Genomic DNA, 25,272 nt, shown 5'->3' with positions numbered 1-25,272 from the left:
AATAATAATAATGTTGGCATTTGTTAAGCGCTTCCTATGTGCAGAGCACTGTTCTAAGCACTGGGGGAGATACAGGGTAATCAGGTTGTCCCACGTGAGGCTCACAGTCTTAATCCCCATTTTCCAGATGAGGGAACTGAGGCACAGAGAAGTTAATAATAATAATAATGTTGGCATTTGTTAAGCACTTCCTATGTGCAGAGCACTGTTCTAAGCACTGGGGGAGATACAGGGTAATCCGGTTGTCCCATGTGAGGCTCACAATTAATCCCCATTTTACAGATGAGGTCACTGAGATCCAGAGAAGTGAAGTGACTTGCCCACAGTCACACAGTCTGACAAGTGGCAGAAATGGAATTTGAACCCATAACCTCTGACCCCCAGGCCCCAGCTTTTCGCCACTACGCAAAGCAATGTGGCTGGGAAGCTGGGGTGATGAGGCTGAGGATTGGTGGGATGTTGGGGGCCTCTGCCACTTGTCAGGTGTGTGACTGTGGGCAAGTCACTGCACTTCTCTGTGCCTCAGTGACCTCATCTGTAAAATGGGGATTAACTGTGAGCCTCACGAGGGACAACCCGCTGACCCTGGATCTCCCCCAGCGCTTAGAACAGTGCTCTGCACATAGTAAGCGCTTAACAAATACCAACATTATTATTAGAAACGTAGGCAGGGCTAATGCCATGGGGCTTAAAGGGGGGGCGGGAAGGGACACGAGGCTGCAGCGACGGGGGGGGGGAGGGGCGCATGGGAGGGACCACTGATGCAGGAGCTCGGGGGGGCGGGGCAGTAAGATTGAAGGCAGCCGCCACTGGTTGATTTTTTTTCTATTTTTGGAGGTCGTTTGTTCGCTTTCTTCCATGAACGAGCCCGGTAACCGGCGTCGGCCGCGGCGAGGCCGCCCGGAGCGTCGGCGCCGCCTCGTCGTCGTCCCCCCCCCCCCCGGCGGCGCAGTGGTACCGGCCGCCGTCAGCACGAGGGGGCGGGGCCGGAGGGGGGCGGGGCCTCCCGGCGCGCCTGCGCACTGCGCCCGCCCGCCGGCCGAGCCCGAAGATGGCGGACGGCAACGGCGGCTCGTCCCTGAGGGGGCTGCGGGAGCAGATGGGTGAGGACCGGCCTCGGCAAGGGGGGGGGGGCGGGGGGCGGACGAGGAAAAAAAAGCCCTTTCTCGCGGAACGGCCTCCTGACGCAAAGCTCCCGGGGTCCGGCCGGGGCGGACTCGGGCCCCGTATGCAGTCAGGCGGGAGTAACGGCCGGCGCCCCCCCCCCCCCCCCCCAGGTGCGTCGTCACCTTGGCCGAGTCACTGCCCCGGCCCCTCAATTCCCTCGTCCTTAATTATTACGAGGGTATTTGTTATCCGCTCGCTCCTACCATTCTATTTATCTTGATGCCTGACTCCTCGTTCCCCCCTCCCCCCCCCCCCCCCCCCGTTGTGGGGCAGGGAGGGTCTCAATCTGAAAAGCCTCGTGGCTCAGTGGAAAGAGGCCGGGCTGGCGAGGTCCGAGGTCATGGGTTCGAATCCCGGCTCTGCCACTTGGCAGCTGGGCGACGGTGGGCAAGTCACCTCTCGGTGCCTCAGTTGCCTCATCTGTAAATTGGGGATTAACTGGGAGCCTCGCGTGGGGCAACCTGATGAGCCTGTATCTCCCCCAGCGCTTAGAACAGTGCTCTGCACACAGGAGGCGCCTAACAAATACCAACGTTATTATTACTTCACTTCTCGGTGCCTCAGTTTCCTCATCTGTAAAATGGGGATTAACTGGGAGCCTCACGTGGGACAACTTGATTACCCTATATTTCCCCCAGCGCTTAGAACAGTGCTCTGCACATAGTAAGCGCTTAAATACCAACATTCTTCTTCTTCTTCTTCTTCTCTGGGCCTCAGTGACCTCATCTGTAAAAAATGGGGATTAAAAAATGTGAGCCCCACGTGGGACAATCAGATTACCCTCAATTTACCCCAGCACTTAAAACAGTGGTCTGCCCATAGTAAGCCCTTAACAAATACCATAATTACTATTATTCTTTATCTGCTGCCGTTTCCACCCCAAGCACTTACTACAGTGCTCTGCACACAGTAAGCGCTCAATAAATACAGCTGAATGAATGTACCGAGGTCTGTTCCCTGCACTGGGGTAGCTACGAGGTAGCCAGGTTGTCCCACGTGGGGCTCACAGTCTTCATAATAATGATATTTGTTAAGCGCTTACTATGTGCAAAGCACTGTTCAAAGCTCTGGGGGGATAAGGTGATCAGGTTGTCCCACGTGGGGCTCACAGTTTTAATCCCCATTTTCCAGATGAGGGAACTGAGGCCCAGAGAAGTGAAGGGGATCACCCAAGGCCACGCAGTAGACAAGCGCGGAATTAGAACCCACATCCTCCGACTCCCAAGCCCCTAAACCACGCTGCTTCTCGTAAAACGGGAATGAATAATAATTGTGGTGTTTGTTAAGCGCTTCCTATGCATCAAGCACCGGGGGAGATACAAGCTAATCGTGTTGGATCCAGTCCCTGGCCCATGTGGGTCTCACAGGCTTCATCCCTGTTATACAGATGAAGGAATTGAGGCCCAGAGAAGTGAAGTGACTCGCCCAAGGCCACACGGGACAAGTGGCGGAGCTGGGATTAGAACCCAGGTCCTCTGACTTCCAAACCTGCGCTCTTTCCCCTAGGCCCTGCCACTGCTTAAGAGTGTGAGCCCCACGTGGGATAGGGACTGTGTCCAACTTCATTACCTTGTTATCTACCCCAGCGCTTAGAACAGTGCCTGGCACAAAGCGAGGCCTTAACGAATACCACAATTATTATTATTATTTCGCTTGGCCTCACACCTGCGCCGCTGCATCGAGCCCCCCCCCCCCCCCCCCGTTCTCCTGTGCCCAGCTCCCCGGAGGGGCCGGTGGGGAGACTGAGAACATCTTTCTGTCGTCCAGAACCGCTGGGGGCTTGCTCTTTCTCGGTGCCCTAAACTGAATAATCATATAATAATTCTGGTGTTTGTTAAGCGCTCACTATGTGTCAAGCACTCTTCTAAGCGCTGGAGTGGATCCAAGCAGATCGGGTTGGAGGCAGCCCCACGTGGGGCTCAAAGTTTTATAGAGGAAGAAGCTTGAGACCCAGAGCAGTTTCGTGACTTGCCCAGAGTCAGTCACTCAGCAGGCAAGGGGTAGAGGCGGGATTAGAACCCACAACCTTCTGGCTCCCAGGCCTGTGCTCTAGCCTTCGCTCCATGCTGTCGCCCTCCATGGCGCCCGGAAGTTCACCCGTTTTGTGTCGGTCACAACTTGAGGGTTGAGGTTGAAACTCCCCTCTCTTGCAGGCAGCACCGGTTGATTGTAAGACACTCTGCCTTGTGAGCCTTTTTGGTTTTCTGTGGTTTTTTTTGTGTTGTTGTTTTTTTACGATCCCCAGAAGAGGCAACCCCTGTATCATTAGCAAATGAATGGTCGGTTGTTGAGAATTTTGAAGTGGTAGTTGTAAATGCTGCCATTGTGGTTTGCCCATAATCATTTTCCGCTGTCAGGTTTTCACAAGTAATTATTAATTGCACATGGAGTGCTTTGCAAAAACTTCCTTGGCTGTCAAAATGTAGGCTGTAGGAGCAGTGTTAATGTTGGTATTTGTTAAGCACTTACTATGTGCAGAGCACTGTTCTAAGCGCTGGGGTAAACACAGGGGAATCAGGTTGTCCCACGTGGGGCTCACAGTCTTAATCCCCATTTTACAGATGAGGGAACTGAGGCACAGAGAAGTTAAGTGACTTGCCCACAGTCACACAGCTGACAAGTGTGTTATTCAGGGACCAACAAACAGCAGTTTTACCATTTGCTTAAAAAAAAAAGAGCAGAAAAATAGGTTTTTCTTCAGCGGTTAGATAATGGATCTGTGAACTATAATGGGCATTTTTAAATAAAAGCTACTTTAGTATGTAAACTTTTCTGACCATATCAGAAAGTGTCTGCTGTGTTATACATAAAGGATGTTGGTTTTCATTGTCTTCTGCATGTAGCAGGAGTTTTTCAGCAATCAACATTAGCTCTGCTGAAACCTTCCTCCCCCAAGCATGTGGCAGAAGAACCAGGAAGAGAACTAATCGAGGGAAATCTAGGGTAGGAACTGGAGAGAGACGAAGGGGGAATCTGTCTTTCGGCTGCCCCTGCAATAGTGGAGTCACTCTCATGTGACTCTGTCATTTGAGGGGGCCCTTAAGTTAGACTTTAATGATTTGTCTAGTATTAATAATAATAATAATAATGTTGGTATTTGTTAAGCGCTTACTATGTGCAGAGCACTGTTCTAAGCGCTGGGGTAGACACAGGGGAATCAGGTTGTCCCACGTGGGGCTCACAGTCTTAATCCCCATTTTACAGATGACGTAACTGAGGCACAGAGAAGCTAAGTGACTTGCCCACAGTCACACAGCTGACAAGTAGGAAGAGCTGATTTCTGGAGGTAGGGGTGGGTGTAGGGGGCAGTGGGAGATAAACGGAGGGAGAAAAGTGGTCATGGAGGGGAGGTGATGATGTGCAAGGAGGATGTAGAACTTGTAGCAGAGCTGTTCTACTTCCTGCCACCTCAGATGCCTCAGAAATGACGACCAAGGGGACCTCTGTGCCATTCCCACCTTTGAGGAGGTTATGGTGGTGGACCACTGAGTGGGGGATGTGTAGCTGGATACCCCTCAAGTGTTTTGGGGTGGTGGCATTCTTGGGGAAAGAATCTGGAGGTGTTAAAGAGCAAAAGTTCCCTCCTTAAATCCCTTAAGTGATCCTAGGCGAGGAATTGAGTGCCCAGCTGCCTCCCCATCCTGCCTTGTGACAAGTGAGATAATAGGTCTGACAGTCCATCAGCGTTTTCATTATTCTAAAAGCACTGAAAACGTTGGAGTAGGTTTGAAAAGCATATGTATAAATGTCGCCTATTTATTAACAAGAGAATTAGCCTTGGCAAGCTCCCTGACTGCTCCCTTTCCAAAGATCTACTTCTGGGGAAGTCGCAAAGGCCCCAAGGACGGGACCAATCTTGCATTTGCCAACAAATTCAGTGACGGCTGCCTCCCCGTCCAGCCTTGTGACAAATGGGGTAACACAATTGTCTCATGGAGGAGGCTAGGGTAAGTGACCTCACCTTCTCCCTTTCTCCCTACCGTGCATGGCAGCCCTCTAGACTGTAAGCTCATTGTGGGCAGGGAACGTTTCTGCTAACTCTGTGGTATTGTGCTCTCCCCAGGGCTTAGTAAGCATTCAGATAAATACAATTGGTGATGATGGTGATGGAATCCTGCCCACTGAGCAGGGTCCCCTAGAGTCCTTTTCTTCCGGGCCTTTGCTACTTCCCCAGAAGTAGATCTTTGGAAAAGGAACAATCAGAGAGCTTGCCAAGGCTAATTCTTTCTCTGGTTAATAAATAGGTGACATTTATATATATGCTTTACAAATCTATTCCAATATTTTAAGTGCTTTTAGAGTAATGAAAACACTGATGGATTTTCAGACCTGTTGATTCCTGGACCAAGAGACCGCATTGTAGTTATGGAAGCTGCTTTTGGTTGCGCCTCGGGGCTGATGTAAAAATTCTGAACATATTTAAGATGGTTATAGTTGCTTAGTTTGTATTCTGATTAAATTGTTGACATTTCTCCCAATGGGCACTTGCAGCATGGTATACCAGTAACTGGGTACGGAAACACAGCTAGTAGAGTGACTAAACTTTAAATGGGTTGGATTAAATCTGTGACCCAGAATTGGAAGCTTCCAGGCCCCGAGTTGAATTTTTATTTTCATCTGTCAAGTGGGGATTCAGTATCTGTTCTTCCTTCCACTTAGAATGAGCCCCATGTGGAGCAGGAACTGTTTCCAACCTGATTACTTTATATCTACCCCAGGGCTTAGTACAGTGCTTGGCACAGGGTAAGCACTTAACAATTGCCCTCCTTATTTTATACATTAGTAATAGTGCTTTTATTTTTGGATTGTTCATTTTGCTGTAAATTGCAGAGGAACAATATGCACTTACAAGTTAGATTTGAAGGATGCTGAAATAACTGCAAAGAGGCGGTGCTGAATGCTGCATAGGTCTTTGCTTCATTCCCTCATTAATTTTTCATTCCCCTCTTCCATTTTCCTTTCCTACTATGTCACCCTTGCATTTGAGGAAGCAAGCACTTAGATAGCCGCTCATCCCACCCCCACAGCACGTCTACATTTATTTTCACTCGGTGCCTCCTCTGCCTATAGTTTATTTTAATGTTTGTCTCCCTCCCTGATAGATTTTTTTTTATTTTACCTCCCTGAGGGCAGGGATGTGGCCACTTACTCATATTGCACATTTTCAAGCTTTTAGTGCTCTGCACACAGTAAGGATAAGTGTTCAATTAATAATAATAATAACAATGGTATTTATTAAGCCCTTACTATGTGCCAAATACTGTTCTAAGCGCTGGGGTAGATACAAGGTAATCAGGTTGTCCTACGTGGGGCTCACAGTCTTAATCCCCATTTTACAGATGACATAACTGAGGTACAGAAAAGTTAAGTGACTTGCCCAGAGTCATACAGCCGGAGTCCAGTGGCGGAGCCGGGATTAGAACCCATGACCTCTGACTCCGAAGCCCATGCTCTTTCCACTAAGTCACGCTACTTCTTGCCAATGATTGCAATAGACAAACAGCGGATATATGAATATATTTGTGTATAATATATATATATATATATTTGTCAAATATGAAAGGGGAGAGAACCCCAGGCCAGAGGGAGGATTTGGACAAGGGATTGGCTGCAAGCTAGGTGAGATTGAGATACAGTGTGTGGGTTGGCGTTGGAAGAATGAAGACTGGAATCTGGGTTGTAGTAGGGAATCAGTGAAGTAAGGTAGAAGAGGGGTGAGTTGATTGAGTTAGTGCTTAAAAACCGACTGTGAGCCCCATGTGGTACAGGGACTGTTTCCAACCTGATTATCTTGTATCTATCCCAGTGCCTAGTGCAGTGTCTGACACATATATGCACCAAATACATTTTTTCAAAGTGCCATTAAAAAAAAAAGTAAGGAATTTCTGTTGATGTGGGGGTGGACAAACATTGGGGTGTTTGAGGAGTGGGGAGATGTGAACTGAATTTTTTTTTAGAAAAAATGATCTGGGCAACAGACTAAGGACAGATTGGGAAGGAAAGGATGCAAATAGTATTTGTTTTTAGAAGAAAGGTAATTATCGCATCATTTTGTCACTTCATCACTGGAAGGATTGCTGGACCATTATCTTTTTGACTGACTGTTGAGCAGCATTTTCGCATGTGGAATCTAAAGTTACCGTGTGGCTTTAGACCACAGCGCTGAAGGTTGAACGTGATCTTTGCAGCAAAACCAGCACCAACAAATGTGCAGGGAATGACATCGACACCTCTATAGTGAATTCATTGACCTTAAAATATCAATGGCTAATCAGAAGTCTTGGACTCTGGCAGTTACTTTAAAATCAGTTTTAAAGTCCATAAAAAATTAGCTCTAAAGCTATCACATGTGCATACCAATCAATCAGTATTTGTGGAGTCCCTACTGTGTGTGCAACACTTCTAAGCGCTTGGGAGAATTCCACAGAATTAGTAGAAATTAGGAAAGCAGCGTGGAAAGAGCATGGGCCTGGAAGTCAGAGGACCCAGATTCGAATCCAGATTCTGTCACTTGCCTGCTGTGTGAGCTTGGGCAAGTCACTGAGCTTCTCTGTGCCTCTGTTTCCTCATATATAAAATGGGCATTCAATGTCTGTCCTCCCTGTGTGGGACAGGGACTGTATCTAACCTGATTATCTTGTCTCTACCCTGGCATTTAGTACAATGCTTGGCACATAGTAAACACTTAAATACCACGATTATTATTATGATCCCTGCCCTTATGGAGTTTGTAATCTAACATGGGAGATAGACTATAATAATTCAGAAGTAGAAGGAAAACTGTAACGGTTCAAGTAATAATTTGGGCATGTTGATAGAGAAGTACTGTGAGTATACAGGTTTGTTATTGTGCAGGCTAGAACCTTGGAATAAGACCCCCTGAAAGAGAGCTGATTTTAGAAGCACTTTGAAGATGGGGAGAGCTGTGGGTTTTCTCATTTAAAGGGAGAGGGAGTTCCAGGAAAGCAGAAGGGCTTGAGCACAGAAGGGGAGAGATGAGAGTGAGGCACAGCGAGTAGGTTAGCCTGAGAGAAACAGAGAGTTGGAGTTGGGGTGTAGGGGGAGAGGCCAATATACTTAAGGATTATTATTATTGTCCTGGTGTTTGTTAAGCCCTTATTTTGTGTCAAACACTGTTCTGAGCGCTGGGATAGATACAAGTTAATCTGATTGGATGAGCACAATCCCTGTTCCACATGACTCAGTCTACGTAGGAGGAAGTAAGTATCAAATCCCTATTTTGCAGACGTGGGAACTGAAACACAGAGAAGTTAAATGACTGGCCCAAGGTAACATAGCAGGCAAGTGGTGGAGGAGGGATTCTATTTTTTTATGGTATATGCTAAGCACTTGCTATGTGCCAGGCGTAAGCGCTGGGGTAGATACAGGCTAATCAGGTTGGACACAGTCCGTGTCCCACATAGGGCTCACAGTCTTAATCTCCATTTTACAGATGAGGTAATCGAGGCACAGAGAAGTTAAGTGAGTCACCCAAGGTCACACAGCAGACAGGTGGCAGAGCTGGGATTAAAACCCAAGTCCCTCTGCCTCCCAGGCTCGTGCTTTTTCCTCTAGACGATGCTGTTTCTGCAATAAGCATAGATTTCAGGTGTACACTTTCAGGAGGGTTGGACATGAATAATACTGTTAAGCGCATTATATTTAAGGTTACTCAGAGTGATTTAAGTTGAGTCAAATTGCAGGTAGTGAACTGAACATGGTTCTCAAAGTGGAGCAGCCAGTCTTTGAAGCTGAAAAAGAATTAGTAGCTTGAGCTGCTCACCCCCCCCAAGGCTGTGGCAGTCTGATTTAAGTTATGGCCCTAAATGTTTGGCTGCCACAAAGTCGGGGGGCTCAAATGACTTTCTCTGCCCACTCCCCTGTTCTTCACCCCAATCTCGCAGAGGACTGGGATTAACCCCACACCACCCTCCACTCACCCCAGTGATACACTCAACTTGTCCAGCAGACTTCAAAAGAAGGCTTTTCATTCCTGTGGATGTAATGCAAGCTTGGGAATTGAGTTTATGAATAAATCCCCAGAAAATAGTAATTGTGGAATTGTACCTTGGGCAAGTGATTTAACTTTTGTGTCACTTTGGCCTGTCAATGGCTTTAAAGCACATTAGGGGAGGGAGAGAGAGAGGGAGAGAGAGAACATTGTGCATTTTGTCTTACAATCAATCAGTGGTATTTATTGAGCACCTGCTGTGTGTGCAGAGCACTGTATTAAGTGCTTGGGAGAGTACAGAACAACACAGTTGGTAGGCACGTTCCCTGTCCACAGTGGGCAAGGAAGAAACTCTAGACTGACTTGCTCCCTGGCACATGAGGACTCTCAAACCAGACACAAATAGCCACAAAAGCCCTTGTTAACTAACACCTGGGGAAACTCTGTGGAGTCCAGAGTACTGGGAGGGCCCTAGAGAGGCCTAACTCATGGATCTGATCATTCAGTCAGCTTATTCTACTGTAGCCTAAGACTGGCCCATGAGGGAAGCTGGCTCAGGACTGCCCATCCTCAAGTGTGGCCATCCAAAGTGTGAAAGGTCGGGGTATATGTGGTCTTTAAGGACCTTATTGCAAAGCATCAGGATGTGAGTGCCAGGGACTCAACAGCATCCAGCCTGCAGGAGCAAGGATGGATAAAGATACTAGGGGCTAATTGACCAGTCAATGGTATTTGAGTGCAAAGCACTGTTCCAAGCGCTTGGGTGAGTTGGTACAGCAGAGTTGGTAGGCACATTCCCTGGTAATGCGAAGGGAAGACTGTGAATAAGTGGGAGGGGTTTGTGAGGCATTCGGCAGCTTTTTCCATGGAGCAGCTGGAATGGTTGGCATTTTGGGCGAGCTGCCATTTTGAGATCTGGCTGCTTACTTTCATCAGAGAGGGATCTGTCTGTTTGAGGGGGTTACTGCTGGTGAAGTCTGCCCTTTCCTAAAGCACAAAGCCAACTAAAAGGTAAATAAACCTTCATGATCTCCCTCTGTGACAACTGCCTGCTGAATTTGAGGGTGGGGGATCACCACTAGCTGGAGAGTCTTATTCAAGCACTTATAGTTTGGCATTTTCTTACCAGTATCCTACTTATAGGACACTATTTATCCTAAAAGTGTATATAACATCACAGCTGTGAACAGAGATCTAATCTCAACTAGATAGCTTGTCTAAAAATCTGTATGGCTCTGTATTCAAATTAAAAAGTGCACCGACTACAGTTGGAAAATTTTTTCCATCAATTTTAGTTCTTCTTTGTCACTGAAAGATGTCACGTTGGGTGATATGTATTTTGGTCCCATTAGGTTGTGGGCCTACCTAGGGCAGGAATTGCAACATATTTGCATATTTCACGCTTTTTTCTTAGAGCAGTGATCTGCACATAATAGAAAACTTAAGTTTTGCTACTTTATTAATCCATGATGCTCCCTCACCTGACATTCAGGCAGTGTGGAAAGGTATAATAGAGCTGGTGAAGGTAGAGGGGAAGAGCAATCAAGATGATCTGAAGAATGGAGATTCTTAGAAGGGTAGAATAAAAGGGTTAGGATTCATCGGTCTGGAAAGACTTGGGCAGAGAGGGGTCATGAAGTCTACAAAATCATGAAGGGTATGGATAAGACAAACATGGAATTGTTCAGACAGACTGATTGGACACCCATTTAGCATCAGAACAAAGGACAGCATTTCTTCACCCAGTGGGTGGCAAGCAAATAGAATTAGTAACCTAAGGAAATATCAGTAGGCTGAAGAGATGTTTGGATAAACTTATGAACCTGGGTCCTTAGGTTTTTTTGTTTTTTTAATGGTATTAATTAAGCACTCACTTTGGGCCAGGCTCTGTACTAAGTTCTGGGGTAATAATAATGTTGGCATTTGTTAAGCGCTTACTATGTGCAGAGCACTGTTCTAAGCGCTGGGGGAGATACAGGGTAATCAAGTAGTCCCACGTGAGGCTCACAGTTAATCCCCATTTTACAGATGAGGTCACTGAGACACAGAGAAGTAAAGTGACTTGCCCACAGTCACACGGCTGATGAGTGGCAGAGCCGGGAGTCAAACTCATGACCTCTGAATCCGAAGCCCAGGCTCTTTCCACTGAGCCAGTAGATATAAGCTAGTCAGGGTGGACACCATCCATGTCCCACATGGAGCTCCCAATCTTAATCCCCATCTTAAAAATGAGGTAACTGGGGTCCAGAGAGGTTAAGTGACTTGTCTGCTGTGTGACCTTGGGCAAGTGGCAGAGCCGGGATTAGAACACAGGTCCTCTGACTCCCAAACATGTGCTTTATCCACTAGGCCACTCTTCTTCCCAGCATTTGTTACGGAGATATTACTGAATATGTGAACACTAGAACTGATTGCCAAGGAGAGGAATGCATTCAGTTGACATATTTGGGGACTGAATATTCATTCAAGAGTATTTATTGAGCACTTACTATGTGCAGAGCACTGTACTAAGTGCTTGGAATGTACAATTTGGCAACAGATACAATCCCTGCCCACTGAATACTGAATACTGGACTGGGTGGGCCATGTTCATTTATGGGTCAGACCGGCCCCATTAGTCTGACCCAGAAATGGCAATTCTAAAGTTCTTAGACTCAATAAATATTGAATTGATTGACACAGTAGCTAAATTATGAATGCAGAAGCAGGTAAAGGCAGGCTGAGATGAAGGTAAAAACAAGCCACCTTTAGATCTGATTCTGGGTATCCAGTCTGGGATCTTTCTACTGACTGTACATAGAATGCGAGCTCCAGGTAGAACAGGGACTATGTCCGACCTGATTATCTTGTATCTATCTCAGTGTGTAGCGCAGTGCTTGGCACCCGTAAGCACTTAACAAATACCACAGTTGTTATTACATAGTTCTTTTAGGCTTTTTGGAAACAAAGATGCCAAAAGAGTGGGAAAGGATTTTGTAACATACATTTTTGGTAGAAAAATATAATTTTTTCCCCATAAACCCACTAGCTAAAATCTTACACTAGCAAGCACTGTATCTTTCAGTTCGAGTTAATGCTTTTTGGAGTCATGTACCACTAGGACCTGCTTTAAAGCCTGATCCAAGAACCTAGTTTAATGCTAAATGTGTGGTCCAGTGAATTCAGTGTCCAGGAAGCCTAATGGTGAGATGAGGAAGGAAGCCCGGGGCTGTCAGTATTCCCAGGCAGCAACTGTCAATCTGGTAGACCCCTGGGCCAGTTAGGAGGCCGGCACAAGGATGGACTTGCCTAGCAAAAGTAGCCTGTCTCCACAATCTCAACCTAAAGTGGATGAATTTAACCATATCCTATTACCTCAATATTATCCTCGACACATCTCTCGTCCAACTCACATATTCAATCTGTCACCAGATCCTGTCAGTTCAACCTTCACAACATTGCGAAAATTTGCCCTTTGCTCTCCATCTCTGAGAGAAGCCACATGGCCTAGTGGAAAGAGCCTGGGAGTCGGAGGAACTGGCTTCTAATTCCGGCTCCTCCACACGCCTGCTTTGTGACCTTGGGCAAGTCATTTAACCTCGGTAAACCTCGGTTTCCTTACCTGTAAAATGGGGATTAAGATGGTGAGTCCCACGAGGGACATGAACTGTGTCCAACCTGATTAGCGTGTATCTACCCCAGTGCTTAGTACAGTGCCTAATGCATAGTAAGGCCACTTAATAAATACCATGAAAACACAGAAAATAATCCAAACTGCTACCTTGCTGATCCAAGCACTTATCCTATCCAGCCTTGATTACTGCATCTGCCTTTGAAGAGAACCTTGATTCCAGTTTCTTAGTGATGGAAATTGGTGTTGAAGTTTGAGAGGCTCAGATGAAGTCTTTGAAATGCATTGTTTCATTGAAAGTTGTCTAAGAGATATAGTTTTCTACAGCAGGGAAGTTCATTACGGAGAAATATTAGTACTCTACTGGTCTAACTGCGCTACTTTTTGTACAATTTTTGCAACACAGCTTGGGTGGGGATAAAAATTGAGTTGCGCTAGCAAAAAATGAAGCAGGGGAAGAAGGAAGAAGAAAGGAGGGAAATTAAGAGAAAGGTGTGGGCACTTGAGACAGCATCTCATCTATTGCGCTCTCCTAGTGCTGCTTGCAATAGGCATTCAACTGACAATCTCTCTCCCCAGCCTTCCTTCCATCGGAGCCCAAGAAACTCCCCTCTTCCTGAAGGAGCCGGCTGAGCTGCATTATCACATTCTGACTCTCCTCTTCTTACCCTGGCACACAGCAGTCTCAGTACTTAAAATTATGTGGTACCAAAAAAAATATTTTCTTTCCTCCTCAAAAATCGGGGCGAGCGGGGAGACAAACGCTATGTAGTGGAGGTAATTATGCAAGAAAATATGGGTAGTTAAAATGACCTGAATTATAGTATCTAAAATACTTTCTCTGTACCATTTTGGCACATCAGCCACAGCCCTCCCCAGGTGTTCCCCTTGCCTAGCCCTTTTTCCTGCTTCATATTCTCCAAACTGCAGCTACTCCATCCTTAAGATGCTGTCCCGCCCGTCTCTTTTCTCCAGCCCTGAAAATCCACCTCCCCTAGAGAGCATTGCTTGCTTCAGTTTCTTCTCCCAAGGCTATATCTTCTTCTAGAGGTACCAGTTCTATGGAATGTTGGGGAGTTTTCCCCTACGGCTTTTCGAGTTCGACTCCGTTTCATTCATCGCTGGTCTCTTGATGAGGTTTCCAATCAATTTAAAAAGAACTCAAATTGGTGGCTTTCTGGCCTGGACAAGTTCTTTAAGGCCTATTCCCTTCCAAAACTCACTTCCCTAAAATCTCTGCCCCCTTTAAAACCGAAAGTTAGGACTCAGAAACCTAATTGTTACTCACCACTTGAGTATTCAGAGCACCTGAAATATTTGTCGTGCATATACATACCTTTACTATTTAAGTACTTATTCATCTTTTCATTCTCTTTAAAGCCAGTTATATTTGTTTTTCCTCCTAAATCAATTTGTGCCGGTCTCTGCCATTAGATTGAAAACTTCTTTGGAGCAAAGAGCTTTTTTTTTTTTTTAACCTCTGTTGTTCTCTTTCCCAAGAACTAAGTATGATGCTCTGTGTACAGTAGGCACTTAAATAGGTATTGCATTTACTTGCATAACGGTCTGCATAACATGATTTCCGCTCCACCCCCAACCTCAGTGTTTGAGAAGGAAATCACTTTTTTTTTAAGCAGCGGGAGCAACACATGCCAGGGTAGGGAAAAAGATATGGTTAGGATGTCCAGGATACAGGTTTAAACTACAACCATTCTTTTTTTGAAACAAGTGCATGTGCTGGGGTAGGAAGAGATGAAAGTGGGAAGGGGTTACCTTAATTCACTGAATACCTATTGTTTAGAAGTGTCCTTATCTCTCTCTCCCTTCTCTTCGGCCACTTGTCAGCTGTGTGACTTTGGGCAAGTCACTTAACTTCTCGGTGCCTCAGTTACCTCATCTGTAAAATGGGGGGTTAAGACTGTGAGCCCCACGTGGGACAACCTGATTCCCCTGTGTCTACCCCAGCGCTTAGAACAGTGCTTGGCACATAGTAAGCGCTTAACAAATGCCAACATTATTATTATTATTATTCTCCTTTCCTCTTCTTTTCTCTCCTGCTTCCCCTTGTTGCTAGACTTAATTCCCTGTGTTATAGCCCCTCCCCTGTTTGGGGGTTGCAAAAAGTGCCTTTTAAGCAAAACACTGGGCTGTTGTGCAAGTGGATGTAGTATTATCAGTTGTCAGGGAGAAGGAACGGGGTGGAGAAAATATATCGGCTGAAAGAGAATGACAAAAAGAAGTAATTCTTTCCTTGCAGCCATCAAGGATTTGCAGTGGGGTTTGAACAAGCCTGTATAGAGCAGATGGAAAAGAAAAGCTCCCAATATTAATACCTCCCAATCTGGACCTGACTACTACTGGGAGAGCCTATTATTATCGCAGAAGTTAGGAACTTCAGGTGCACTTTTCCAGCTTTTATAGCGTAAGGATTTACATGCTCTTTTTCATTATGTATTTTGTGGAGTGTGGGAAATATGGAGGCATGCTGCAAAGATCATGCCCACTGTTCCCCAGTTTGATTCTGGGATTTTGGATTGATATTCTTCAGGAATAAATCCAGGGGAATGCAGATGAGGATATTAGCAGCAGTGTAGGAGTAATGAGATGTCTCGAGAGTTGCTGCAGTTTGCTCTTAAGGCTTTTTGAGGGCAGTGATGATGGAATCTTTGAGATCCGGTGGCCACTCTTTAGGTGTTGAGGAAGGCTTTGGGTAAGTGGTTAAGCAGAGTACCGCCTCGTGTGTAGTGCTCACAAGGTCCAGTCTGTTCTCTATTTTTCCTGGCCCCGACTTGTCCCTCAGTTGAAACAAGTGCCTTTCCTCTGCTTGTTGAAAGGTATTCTATATGTTTAGGAACTCATGCATACTATGATTAGATGGGCACTTACACCCCTGGGCAGATTTGAAAAGCCCAATATTAATGATTGTCTGATTACAAATCCAAACCCTGATAACTGACGTTCTGAAGAGTGAAGTCTTGGCTAAAAGAAGGTGTATCCAGCACCTGTTTATGTGAGAGATCCTTCATCTGGTAGTCCTCTCTCATTTAGTAGTGTTATTGACTCCGCACCTGGCCATTTCATGCCAATTCTTCTTAGAGCTGATAACTATTTTCAGAGTTATGCAAAGTTAACTCCCAACATAACTCAAATTTGCCGTATTTTCCTTAGGTTGATCAAGGTTACCTCTCCATACATTTCAAAGAACCACATTTCCTGTAGAGGGAATACAAAGCATAATACTTTAGAATATTTTATTAAGATTTCAAAGTTTTCTAAAATATGGTGCTAATATAGAGAAGCAGCATGACAATGGAGAGAGCGCAGGCCTGGGAGTCAGAAGGACTTGGATTCTAGTTCCACATCCACTGCTTGTCTGCTGTGTGACCTTGGACAAGTCACTTAATGTCTCTATGCCTCAATTACCTCAACTGTAAAATGGGGATTAAGACAGTGAGTCCATTTGGGACAGGGACTGTGTCCAACCTGATTATCTTGTATCTACCCCAGTGCTTAATAAACACATAACAAATTCTATTTAAAAAAAGATAAGCTGTGGAGGAAATATCAGACTATGAGTACAGACTATAGCACTAAGCGTTTGTATTAAAATATTCAGGGTAATTTGATAAGATAGTCTAACCTCCCAAGATGCAGAACTTTTGTCTGTCTTCCCTCTTACCCTGCAGGGGCTGGGATCCCTATAGAGAGTATGTTTTGCTCTAAACAAGATGGATTCTCCTGATCCTATTTTGTAGTAATCCCTGTGGCATTGAGATCGTATTAGCTACCGTCCTGTCTCAGCACTTCTGCCTATAAAGTGCATACTACATATAATAGTATATAGGTGCAAAATTATAATTGGTCTTCATATTTATATCTTTTCCTTGTAGGCACATAATGACTTTTTTGAATATTCCATAGTATCCCTATAATGCCTATTACAGTGCTGTTGTAGAAAAGCAAAATACTTGTGTAATGGCAGGTGGTGAGCTCAGCAAAGCTGAGATTCTCCACCCCACCCCCAGTCTTCTTGTCAGGAAATGGCTTCCGAATGCAAATATAATATCAATGAATAACTATGCTCTTTACCACATATTAAAATAGGTAACACTGAGTTTTCTTTGTGTGTATGAAGGAATCAGAAATAAATTATGTAGTAGACACTGGAATAAAATTTTAGGTAGGGTTGTAAGAATAAATTCAGGACAGAGAAATATATTGCCGAGGCAGTTGCAGAGAAGTGAGACTTTCCTTTCTCCTTTCCTCTTCCCTCTTCCCTTTCCCCTTAGTCTATTCTCCGTAGTGGCACGACGACTGATTTTTAGGAAGGTTTGTAAAATTTCTCAAGTTCATTTTAGAGCAATTAGAGTAACCGTTTCTGTTTTAAAAGGTCCTGATATTTTAATTCTTGCTTTTTATTTTGCCCAACTGCTTTTACTTTTTGAGTCCAACTAACTATTGATTGTTACACTATATTAAAGATGACAACAGGAAGTTGCAGCTGTTGGGTGACTGCTGGTTCTAAATTTTGTCTTTCCCTTCCTTGTAGGCCATTGTAATATTTTTCTAAAGTTGAAATAATGGGATAAATTTGTTGATTACTATTGCTATTCTTCCTATTGCTATTCTTGTCCCTGATATTGCAGAAGTATTCTCTCAATTTACTCTCTCACAAGTCATTTTTAAACTTAGAAAATCAGTGTTTACCTAGTCATAACATAAATGTAATTTGTTGGGTTGTTGGGTTTGTTTTTTTTTTTACTCCAGCCACTTTAACACTGGGTGGAGATATTTTATTAAATCTATTGTCTTTTCACTTCTCTGTACTGTATTCTCCCAAGCACAGCCTTATAGTACAACCCTCTGCACCCAGTGAGGGCTCAGTAAATTCCATTGATTGTTTTTTACAGTACTATATGGACTGCACCCAGTTCTCCGACAGCGTGAGCATGGCAGTCTTGCAGAACCCCTTTTAAGGAAAATTTTTGTTCCAGTGCTTCCTCCCTCCCCTCAGTGCTTCATGCATGCACCTGACCCATGCTTTCTGATACCACATCCCGCTGTACCCAGATAGATGTGCTTTTTGAGAAAAGAATTCTTAATTTTTCTGATACCTTCAAGCCAAAAGATGCAGGCAGAGCTGACTCCTCTTCCTTTTAGAACTTGTTTTCAACCCATCTTTGTGGTGCTGTTCACAGTGATTGTGTCAAATGCCTCTTAAATTTGGCTGATGCAGAATTCATTCCTTTTTGCCTGAAATTTGCCTTTTTAGAGTTTATTGCAAGTGTTTTGTTTGGGTAGAGATGTCAGAATGGAGTAGTAATCTGTCTAGTTAGAGAGAGCAGTTGCACTATAAAGCGTATTTCAGTTATGCTCTGCTTTACCCCAGCAACCATTTGCTTCCAAACATGTTTCCAGAGGCCGATTTATGTGGCTTGGGTTCTTCTGACCCTTGAATTAACTCTTCTCCTTAGGCATTCTCAATTAAAAGTCTGTGTAATTCATGCTAAAGGCCTCTAGGCTTGAATTCCGGGGAACTTGAGGCAGGCGGAAAGAGAACCTGTTTGTTTTCATCCCAGACATTTTCTCATAGACTTTAGCAATGGATGATTGTTTTCATAAATTTTAAAATGAAATAAATATAGTCTGGTATCCCTGTCATCTTGTGACTGGCTTCTACAGTCAATCTAAAGGCCCAAATTCTGAATTTAAATTGTAATTGCAATTTTAACACATGGAAAAAGATTTTCAAAGACAAAACAATTTTTCCTTAGTTAAATAGAAATGGGAATAGTCTTCATTTTTTTAAGCCAAGCAACCCTGAAGATTTTGGAAACGTGATAAAAGAAAAATCTAAAGTTGTTAAAGAAGGAAGCATAACGGGAGGGTTATGGTAATAGCAAGGGGGAGGAATTGAAGAAATGAAGAACGAGAGGGATACAAGGGAGATACAGAAAACAAATTTGAACTTCACCAAAGAGGTGAATGCCTTTCACAAGGGTACTCATCCCTGGAACTCAATGATGCTGTGAAAGTAATGTCGGGTGATTCGACATTGTAGGCTAGCTATAGCAATCTGATAGCAGGAGAAAATTCCGACTCTTTAAAGTACCCGTTTGATCATTTTGGCCTCATAATGGTACCTTTTCAGGAGGCCTGGAGTTGGAAATGTTCAACTCCTGTCTGCTGCGGCTGCTGATTGCCCTGCTCCCCAGCTGCAGCTGGGCAGGCTTTCAGTAAACACATTGGAGTAGAGATGGAAAGACAAGGAAAACCTAAGGGGAGCACTTCAGTTTTGGGAGAGGAATAAATGTGAGAACAATTTGCCAGGTGCTGCCTCTAAGAACCACTGTGAGACACTGTTAGCCAAAAAACTGTGCTAGGGAGAGACACAGTGGGAGGGGGAGGGGATGAAGCATGGAGAGACACCCAGGGACCCCCAGAGATTTGTTTCTGCTGTGTGGACTTCCTGGTGTCTCTTAGATTGGGAGTCCCCTGGGTATTCTCTCCCAGCACTCAGTAAATAGTGTTTCTACTGCTACTCTGTAGACTCCCAACATGGGTACTGTAGCCAAAACCTGCAGACCTGCAGCCCTGCTCTGCCAGTTGGTCAGTCAGAGTTGTTATAGTTGTCACTATCCATACCTCTTTATTTGTGCTCCCCTTCATTCATTCATTCATTCATTCATTCATTCAATAGTATTTATTGAGCGCTTACTATGTGCAGAGCACTGTACTAAGCGCTTGGAAAGTACAATTCAGCAACAGATAGAGACAATCCCTGCCCATTGACAGGCTCACAGTGTAAACGGGGGAGACAGCAAAGCAAAATAGAACAAAACGACAGCATCATCAAGATAAATAGAATCAAGGAGGTATACTCCTCATTAACAAAATAAATAGGTTACTAAATATATACAAATGAGCACAGTGCTGAGGGGAGGGGAAAGGGGAAGAGCAGGGTGGGGGGGCGGCGGGAGGGAGGTCACCCACCTTGTCCCTATATGCCTTAAATTCAGGGAAGAAAAGTGTTATAAAAATTTCAAGAGTCACTAGGCAGTTAAGAGCATGAAGTTCTTCAAGCAGATCCAGGTAGCTACCTGAAAAGTTGGGTCTCTTACTCTTGTGAAATGATGATCCCCTCTTTAGCATTTAGAATAATAATAATAATAATAATGCTAGTATTTGTTAATTGCTTACTGTGTGCCAAGCACTGTTCTAAACTCTGAGGTAGATACAGGGTAATGAGGTTGTCCCACGTAGGGCTCACAGTCTTAATTCCCATTTTACAGATGAGGTAGTGGAGACACAGAGAAGTTAAGTGACTTGTCCAAAATCACACAGCTAAATGGATTAGAACCCACGACCTCTGACTCCCAAGCCCATGCTTTTTCCACTTTTCCACTAAGCGACACTGCTTCCCCACTGAGAAGGTACTCTGCAAGAGCTATTAGAGTCCATCATCATCTGTGAGCTCCATGTAGGATGGGGACGGTGCCCAACATGATTATCTTATATTTACCCTAGTGCTTAGTACCTAGTAAGCACTTCAACAAATAATAATAATAAAATCTGGGTCACTTTTTTTTTATGGAAGACTATAAATCTTGGTTCTGCTGACAGCATAGCATTGATTATATGAATACGTTCAGAGCCTTACTAACCTTTCAGAATTTGTAAATAAATTTACCACTTATAGGATAAGAAAACTACCTAGCTTGTAATTTCTTCTCTAGTGAATAAGCATTTTTGTATAATTTCCATTTAATTAAATATGTGTGACGGCTGAAGTGGCGCAGTCCAACTTTGCAAATGAAATGAAAGCTTTCCTCCTTGGCTGGCAGGCAACAGCCTGCTAACTCGTTTTTGTTTCCACCTACTGAAAGTGGCGCACAGGTCCCACACAGGACCCTGGGTGGGAGGGAGCGGTGGGTAGAGACTGTGGCTGGTAACTGTCAGCACCTCCGCTTTTCTCTCTTGTGGGAGATGTTGCTGGGCAAGTAAGAGCCCTCTTAAGAGAGCCACATAACACTCTTAGGAGATCCTTATTTTCCCGAGAGAGGCACTTGTCTCTGCTTTGAATCGGGATAGCTGTCTGAAGGGCTAAATAGAGCTTGGCACAGAGTTTGTTGTGCTCTATTTACTCTACTTGTAAAAGGCTTTCTTAAAATGAAGGCTGTTTTATCGCACATCATACGCATACCTTGACCGGACCGAATATTTTTTTTCCAATGATTAGTTCGGATATTCAAGGGAAGCAGTGGCTCAGTCTAAAATAATTCATTCTGTAGATAAGTAAAAATTATAATAAAAGTGAAATACTATCTGTTGCAGTGGTACAGAATTTCTTTAGGCTGTTGGTACTCATTTAATATGCACTCATCTCCAACAGTGGTACATATGGGAAAAGCTGTCGAAAATTTGCAGATGGGCTTCCATGCTGCATTAATAGTTAATGTTTGTTGTTTAAACTTTTTTTTAAAAGTTGCTGCCGCCCAAGCAATAGCTGAAGAAAGAAGAAACCAAAGCGGCAGTAGTCCAGTTCCAGTCCAGTCCTCAACCGTTAAGTCAGTCACCAAACCAGGTATACCTTATTCATTGATTTTAATAGGTTTCAAGTGTTTCTCTCATTTTCCCATGTTAACTGTATAATCACTTTTTTTGGCAGTGATAGATGGCTCAACTTTGAGAACAGAAGAAAGACAAAGACTGGCAAGGGAACGAAGAGAAGAGAGAGAGAAGCAAAATGGTATATTTGAGGTCCACTATTACCCTTTCAGAGAGTATGAATGCAGGGAGTGACTTTTTCCTGTGTTTGCCTCTAACTTTTGAGAAGAGGCTTTGGTTTTTGGTCTACATAGTTTTATAACCTGCAGCCTATACAAACTTTACAGCACGATCAAATAGCTCAGAGATAATTTTGTCTTCTAGAAGGCCCGTTCAAATTGCCATATATAAACAAGTAGGATGGGCATTTTATCAGTAAACTAACTTATGAAGACTCATGAACTGTAAAGCCCTAAAATATTGTCTTTCTCTTTCTGGAAAGAACCCATCTTCCCCTATTTCTGCGTCATATTCAGACTATCAGATTGGATGTTGAAAGCTCATTCATTCTTCAGGGTAATTGAGCAGATAATTAAAGTGATACTAGGAATAAACACCATCCGGGACCTGGAAATCTCAATTTAGAATAGTTATTGTTTTTTCTATTGGTGAGTCAGTTTTGGCGCTCTTGAATGGCTCCATAGATAACACTCAAGTCGTACAAATGATAGAAAATGTGAATGTTGCAGATGTGATGTACTAGTAATATTGTACCAGGGGCTTGGAAAGTACAGACTAAAGAAGTGACGCGTTTCCTGCCCACGAAGAGCTTATCTTCCAACCAGAATGACAGTTATTCAGAATTATTCCATGAGTGTAAAAATTCGTCTTCTGAATGTAGCTTAGCTTTCTTCCTCTCTCTCTTCCCCCCACCCCCACCCGATGTTTTCTGTAAGAGTACTTCATCATTGTACAATATTCAATGTTAGTTCCCTTTTTAACCTGCACTTTCATTCAAAATCATCCATTAGAGCTTTGCAAAAGGTTGAAACATTGAATGTTCTTGATTTACGCCTGGATATATAAGCACTTCGTTTTTTATAGTGTGTGTTTTCCCTATGCATTTCTGATAGAATGCTATTAGGAAATTAAGGACGTTCTTCAGACAACATATGTATGGATAGAAAACAGTGTGTTGTCAGAAGAAATGGTTGTGCACATGTGGATGGCATTGGCCAAGGCAATTATTTCGGTAATGTAAGCCCTTATATCCCAATCCCAACAAATTTATAAAGGTGGTTCAAAAATACTTAGCAAACACAGTAAAGTGTTGGGGGGGGGGAACATAATTGCTGTATTTAATCATATATAGTAATGTCAAAGATAGCATCTGACTAGTGCTATTTTCTGTGGTGAATCAATATGTGTTGAAACATAAGTGCATACATATTTATGCATCTTTAAAGAATAATATAGTGATGTGAGGTTTTGTTAAGTAGAAAATTAGCGAGGACCTGACTTGAGAATATCATTATTATTTTTATGGTTATATGCATTTTTAATATATTCTTAAAGTGAACACCAGGAATTTGAGTTGCAGATATGCTCAAGCCTCCAACAGAAATTTCAGATCTTAAGTTTTGAGGTGATTGTATATAAGAAACTCAGTGGAAGAGCCCTTAGTTATTTGCTGAAGTTTCTTTCTCCCCTTAACATTCAGATTGTTCAAATGTATCAGAAGATTTGAGTTAGCCTAACTGCTTTTTCTTCTATGAGAATATACTTAGAAATTTTGTTTTCAAAATGTTTCAGCTGCCAAAGAAACTCAAATACTTGAAAAGGAGAAAAAAGCAAAACTTCAATATGAAAAGCAGTTGGAAGAAAGGCAGAGAAAGCTGAAAGAACAGAAGCAGAAAGAAGAGCAACGGAGAGCAGCAGTAGAAGAGAAAAGAAAGCAAAAATTGGAAGAAGAAAGGGTGAGTTTTTTTGGGTTTTTTTGGATAATGCAGTTACTTTATTCTGTCGCTAAGATATTCTCTAAAAGCACAATGCCTTTCTCAGTCTTCACCCCTCTCCCAGCAACTCATCTGATGGAATCCAGTGCCCTCCCTCCACCTCCCTTCCCTTTCATGAGTTCTGAGACATCCTTTTTGGGAAATGTTCTGCAGAACAAGGTGTTGGAGCCTTCCCAGAAGGACTCTCATGGTCATTGAATAAATCAATTTTTAAATTTGACAAAAATTTCAAGATTTGTTCTCTGAATTGTTCATTTCTTTGGAAAATTCAAATCTGAAGTCTTCCCATGTGCTTTGTCACCGTTCTTGTGAGCTGTACTTTCTTTACTTTGTTTGTAATTTTGTGGCCGTTTGTACTGAGAAGCAGCGTGGCTCTGTGGAAAGAGCACGGGCTTTGGAGTCAGAGGTCATGGGTTCGAATCCCGGCTCGGCCACTTGTCAGCTGTGTGACTTTGGGCAAGTCACTTAACTTCTCGGTGCCTCAGTTACTTCATCTGTAAAATGGGGATTAAGACTGTGAGCCCCACGTGGGACAACCTGATTCCCCTGTGTCTACCCCAGCGCTTAGAACAGTGCTCGGCACATAGTAAGCGCTTAACAAATACCAACATTATTATTACTTGCAGGAAAATCTGATCTTTCCATTTATTTGGAGCCCTATAATTGGATCCAATCAATCAATGGTGTGTATTGAGGGCCTGGTGTGTGCAGAGCACTGTACTGAGCGCTTGGGAACGTAAAGTAGAGATGGTAGACGTGATCCCTGGCCTTGGAGTTTATTATCTAGGTTGAGCCTCACTTAATGTAGGCCTCCTGTTGAGCTCATAAATGTGATGACAGATTTGGTGTCTTACTGCTGTCACATTCCTGTCTTCAGGCACATTAGCTGTAATGTATATGGTGTAAAAGATTACATAGTGAAGCCATGAAATGGACCCTCACTTTCAGTTTTCTCAGATTTCTCAGCTCCGTTTTTCACCTTGACTAAGCTTGCCTTATTTTTAATCACTCTTTTGATAGTACTGTTGGTATCATACAGCTTTCCACCAGGTATGTAAAACCTTAAAGGCCAAATTTGATCTTATATGTTTACCAACCACGGTACAGAGAAAGTCAATTGTCAAATGAATGCCCTTGCCGTCAAAAATTAACTTTCTCAAGGATCTCCACTATTCTACAATATGGACATCTAGGGGATACAACCTATATAGTCATGTGCCTTAACCTGCCCCCCCCCCCCCCCCCCAAGTATTTAAGAGCTTACTATGTATCAGTCACTGTCCTAAGCACTGGAACAGGTTCAAGCTAATCAGATTGGACACAGTCCATTTCCCACATGGGGCTCACAGTCTTAATCCCCAGTATACAGCTGAAGTAACTGAGTCACAGAGAAGTTCAGTGACTTGCCCAAGGTCACACAGCAGGCACATGTCAGTCAGGATTAGAACTCAGCTCCTTCTGACTCCTGGGCCTGTGCTGTATCCACACTGATTCTCAGCATACCTCTGTCTGATTCCTCTCCCTCACACTGCCTCATCCAGTGATCATACATTAGCCGATCAACAATGATTGGATATTAGGTATGAATTTTTGCCCATACTGTGCAATATTTTGAAGGCATTAAAGGGGTCTTTGAGCCAAATGGGTGAACTGAGAAGAGAACTTAATATAGAAATGGGTGATGCAGTTACTGGTGAATTAATTGCATCTCATTTGGAGAAATCACCATCCCTGTGATTTTGACAAATCAATACATTATAGCTAGGTGCCAAAATAGATGCAGAAATTATGGTTTCTCTACCACCACCTGGGATGAAAAAGACATAAATTGGATGAAGAAGACCACTCAAATGGAGAGAAGCCTTCAAAGATGTAATCTAACATTTAGAATGAGTTTTGCATGCTCAAGGTGCTTAAAGGACAAATGGTGCTGTTCATCCCAGAATGTACAAATTCTTCACCATAATTGAAAAAGCACTTTC

The 25,272-nt window shown here is 43.7% G+C and overlaps 1 protein-coding gene across 1 annotated transcript in view; it reads left to right on the top strand.

The window, feature by feature from the left end:
* The first annotated feature begins 1,030 nt into the window (after positions 1-1,030).
* Positions 1,031-25,272, top strand: part of LOC100681611 (ensconsin) — a 48,728-nt gene continuing 24,486 nt past the window's right edge. The window contains exons 1-4 of the mRNA XM_039912447.1: positions 1,031-1,103; positions 21,214-21,312; positions 21,397-21,477; positions 23,088-23,251. Of these exons, the coding sequence (XP_039768381.1) occupies positions 1,052-1,103; positions 21,214-21,312; positions 21,397-21,477; positions 23,088-23,251 (396 nt within the window). The 5' untranslated portion in view covers positions 1,031-1,051. The remainder of the gene's footprint in view (positions 1,104-21,213; positions 21,313-21,396; positions 21,478-23,087; positions 23,252-25,272) is intronic.

This window comes from Ornithorhynchus anatinus, chromosome 6, assembly GCF_004115215.2.
Source record: "Ornithorhynchus anatinus isolate Pmale09 chromosome 6, mOrnAna1.pri.v4, whole genome shotgun sequence".
NCBI classification, from domain to species: Eukaryota; Metazoa; Chordata; class Mammalia; order Monotremata; family Ornithorhynchidae; genus Ornithorhynchus; species Ornithorhynchus anatinus.
The sequence above is the reverse complement of the archived record's forward strand: the minus strand, read 5'-3'. Positions and strand labels throughout refer to the sequence as shown.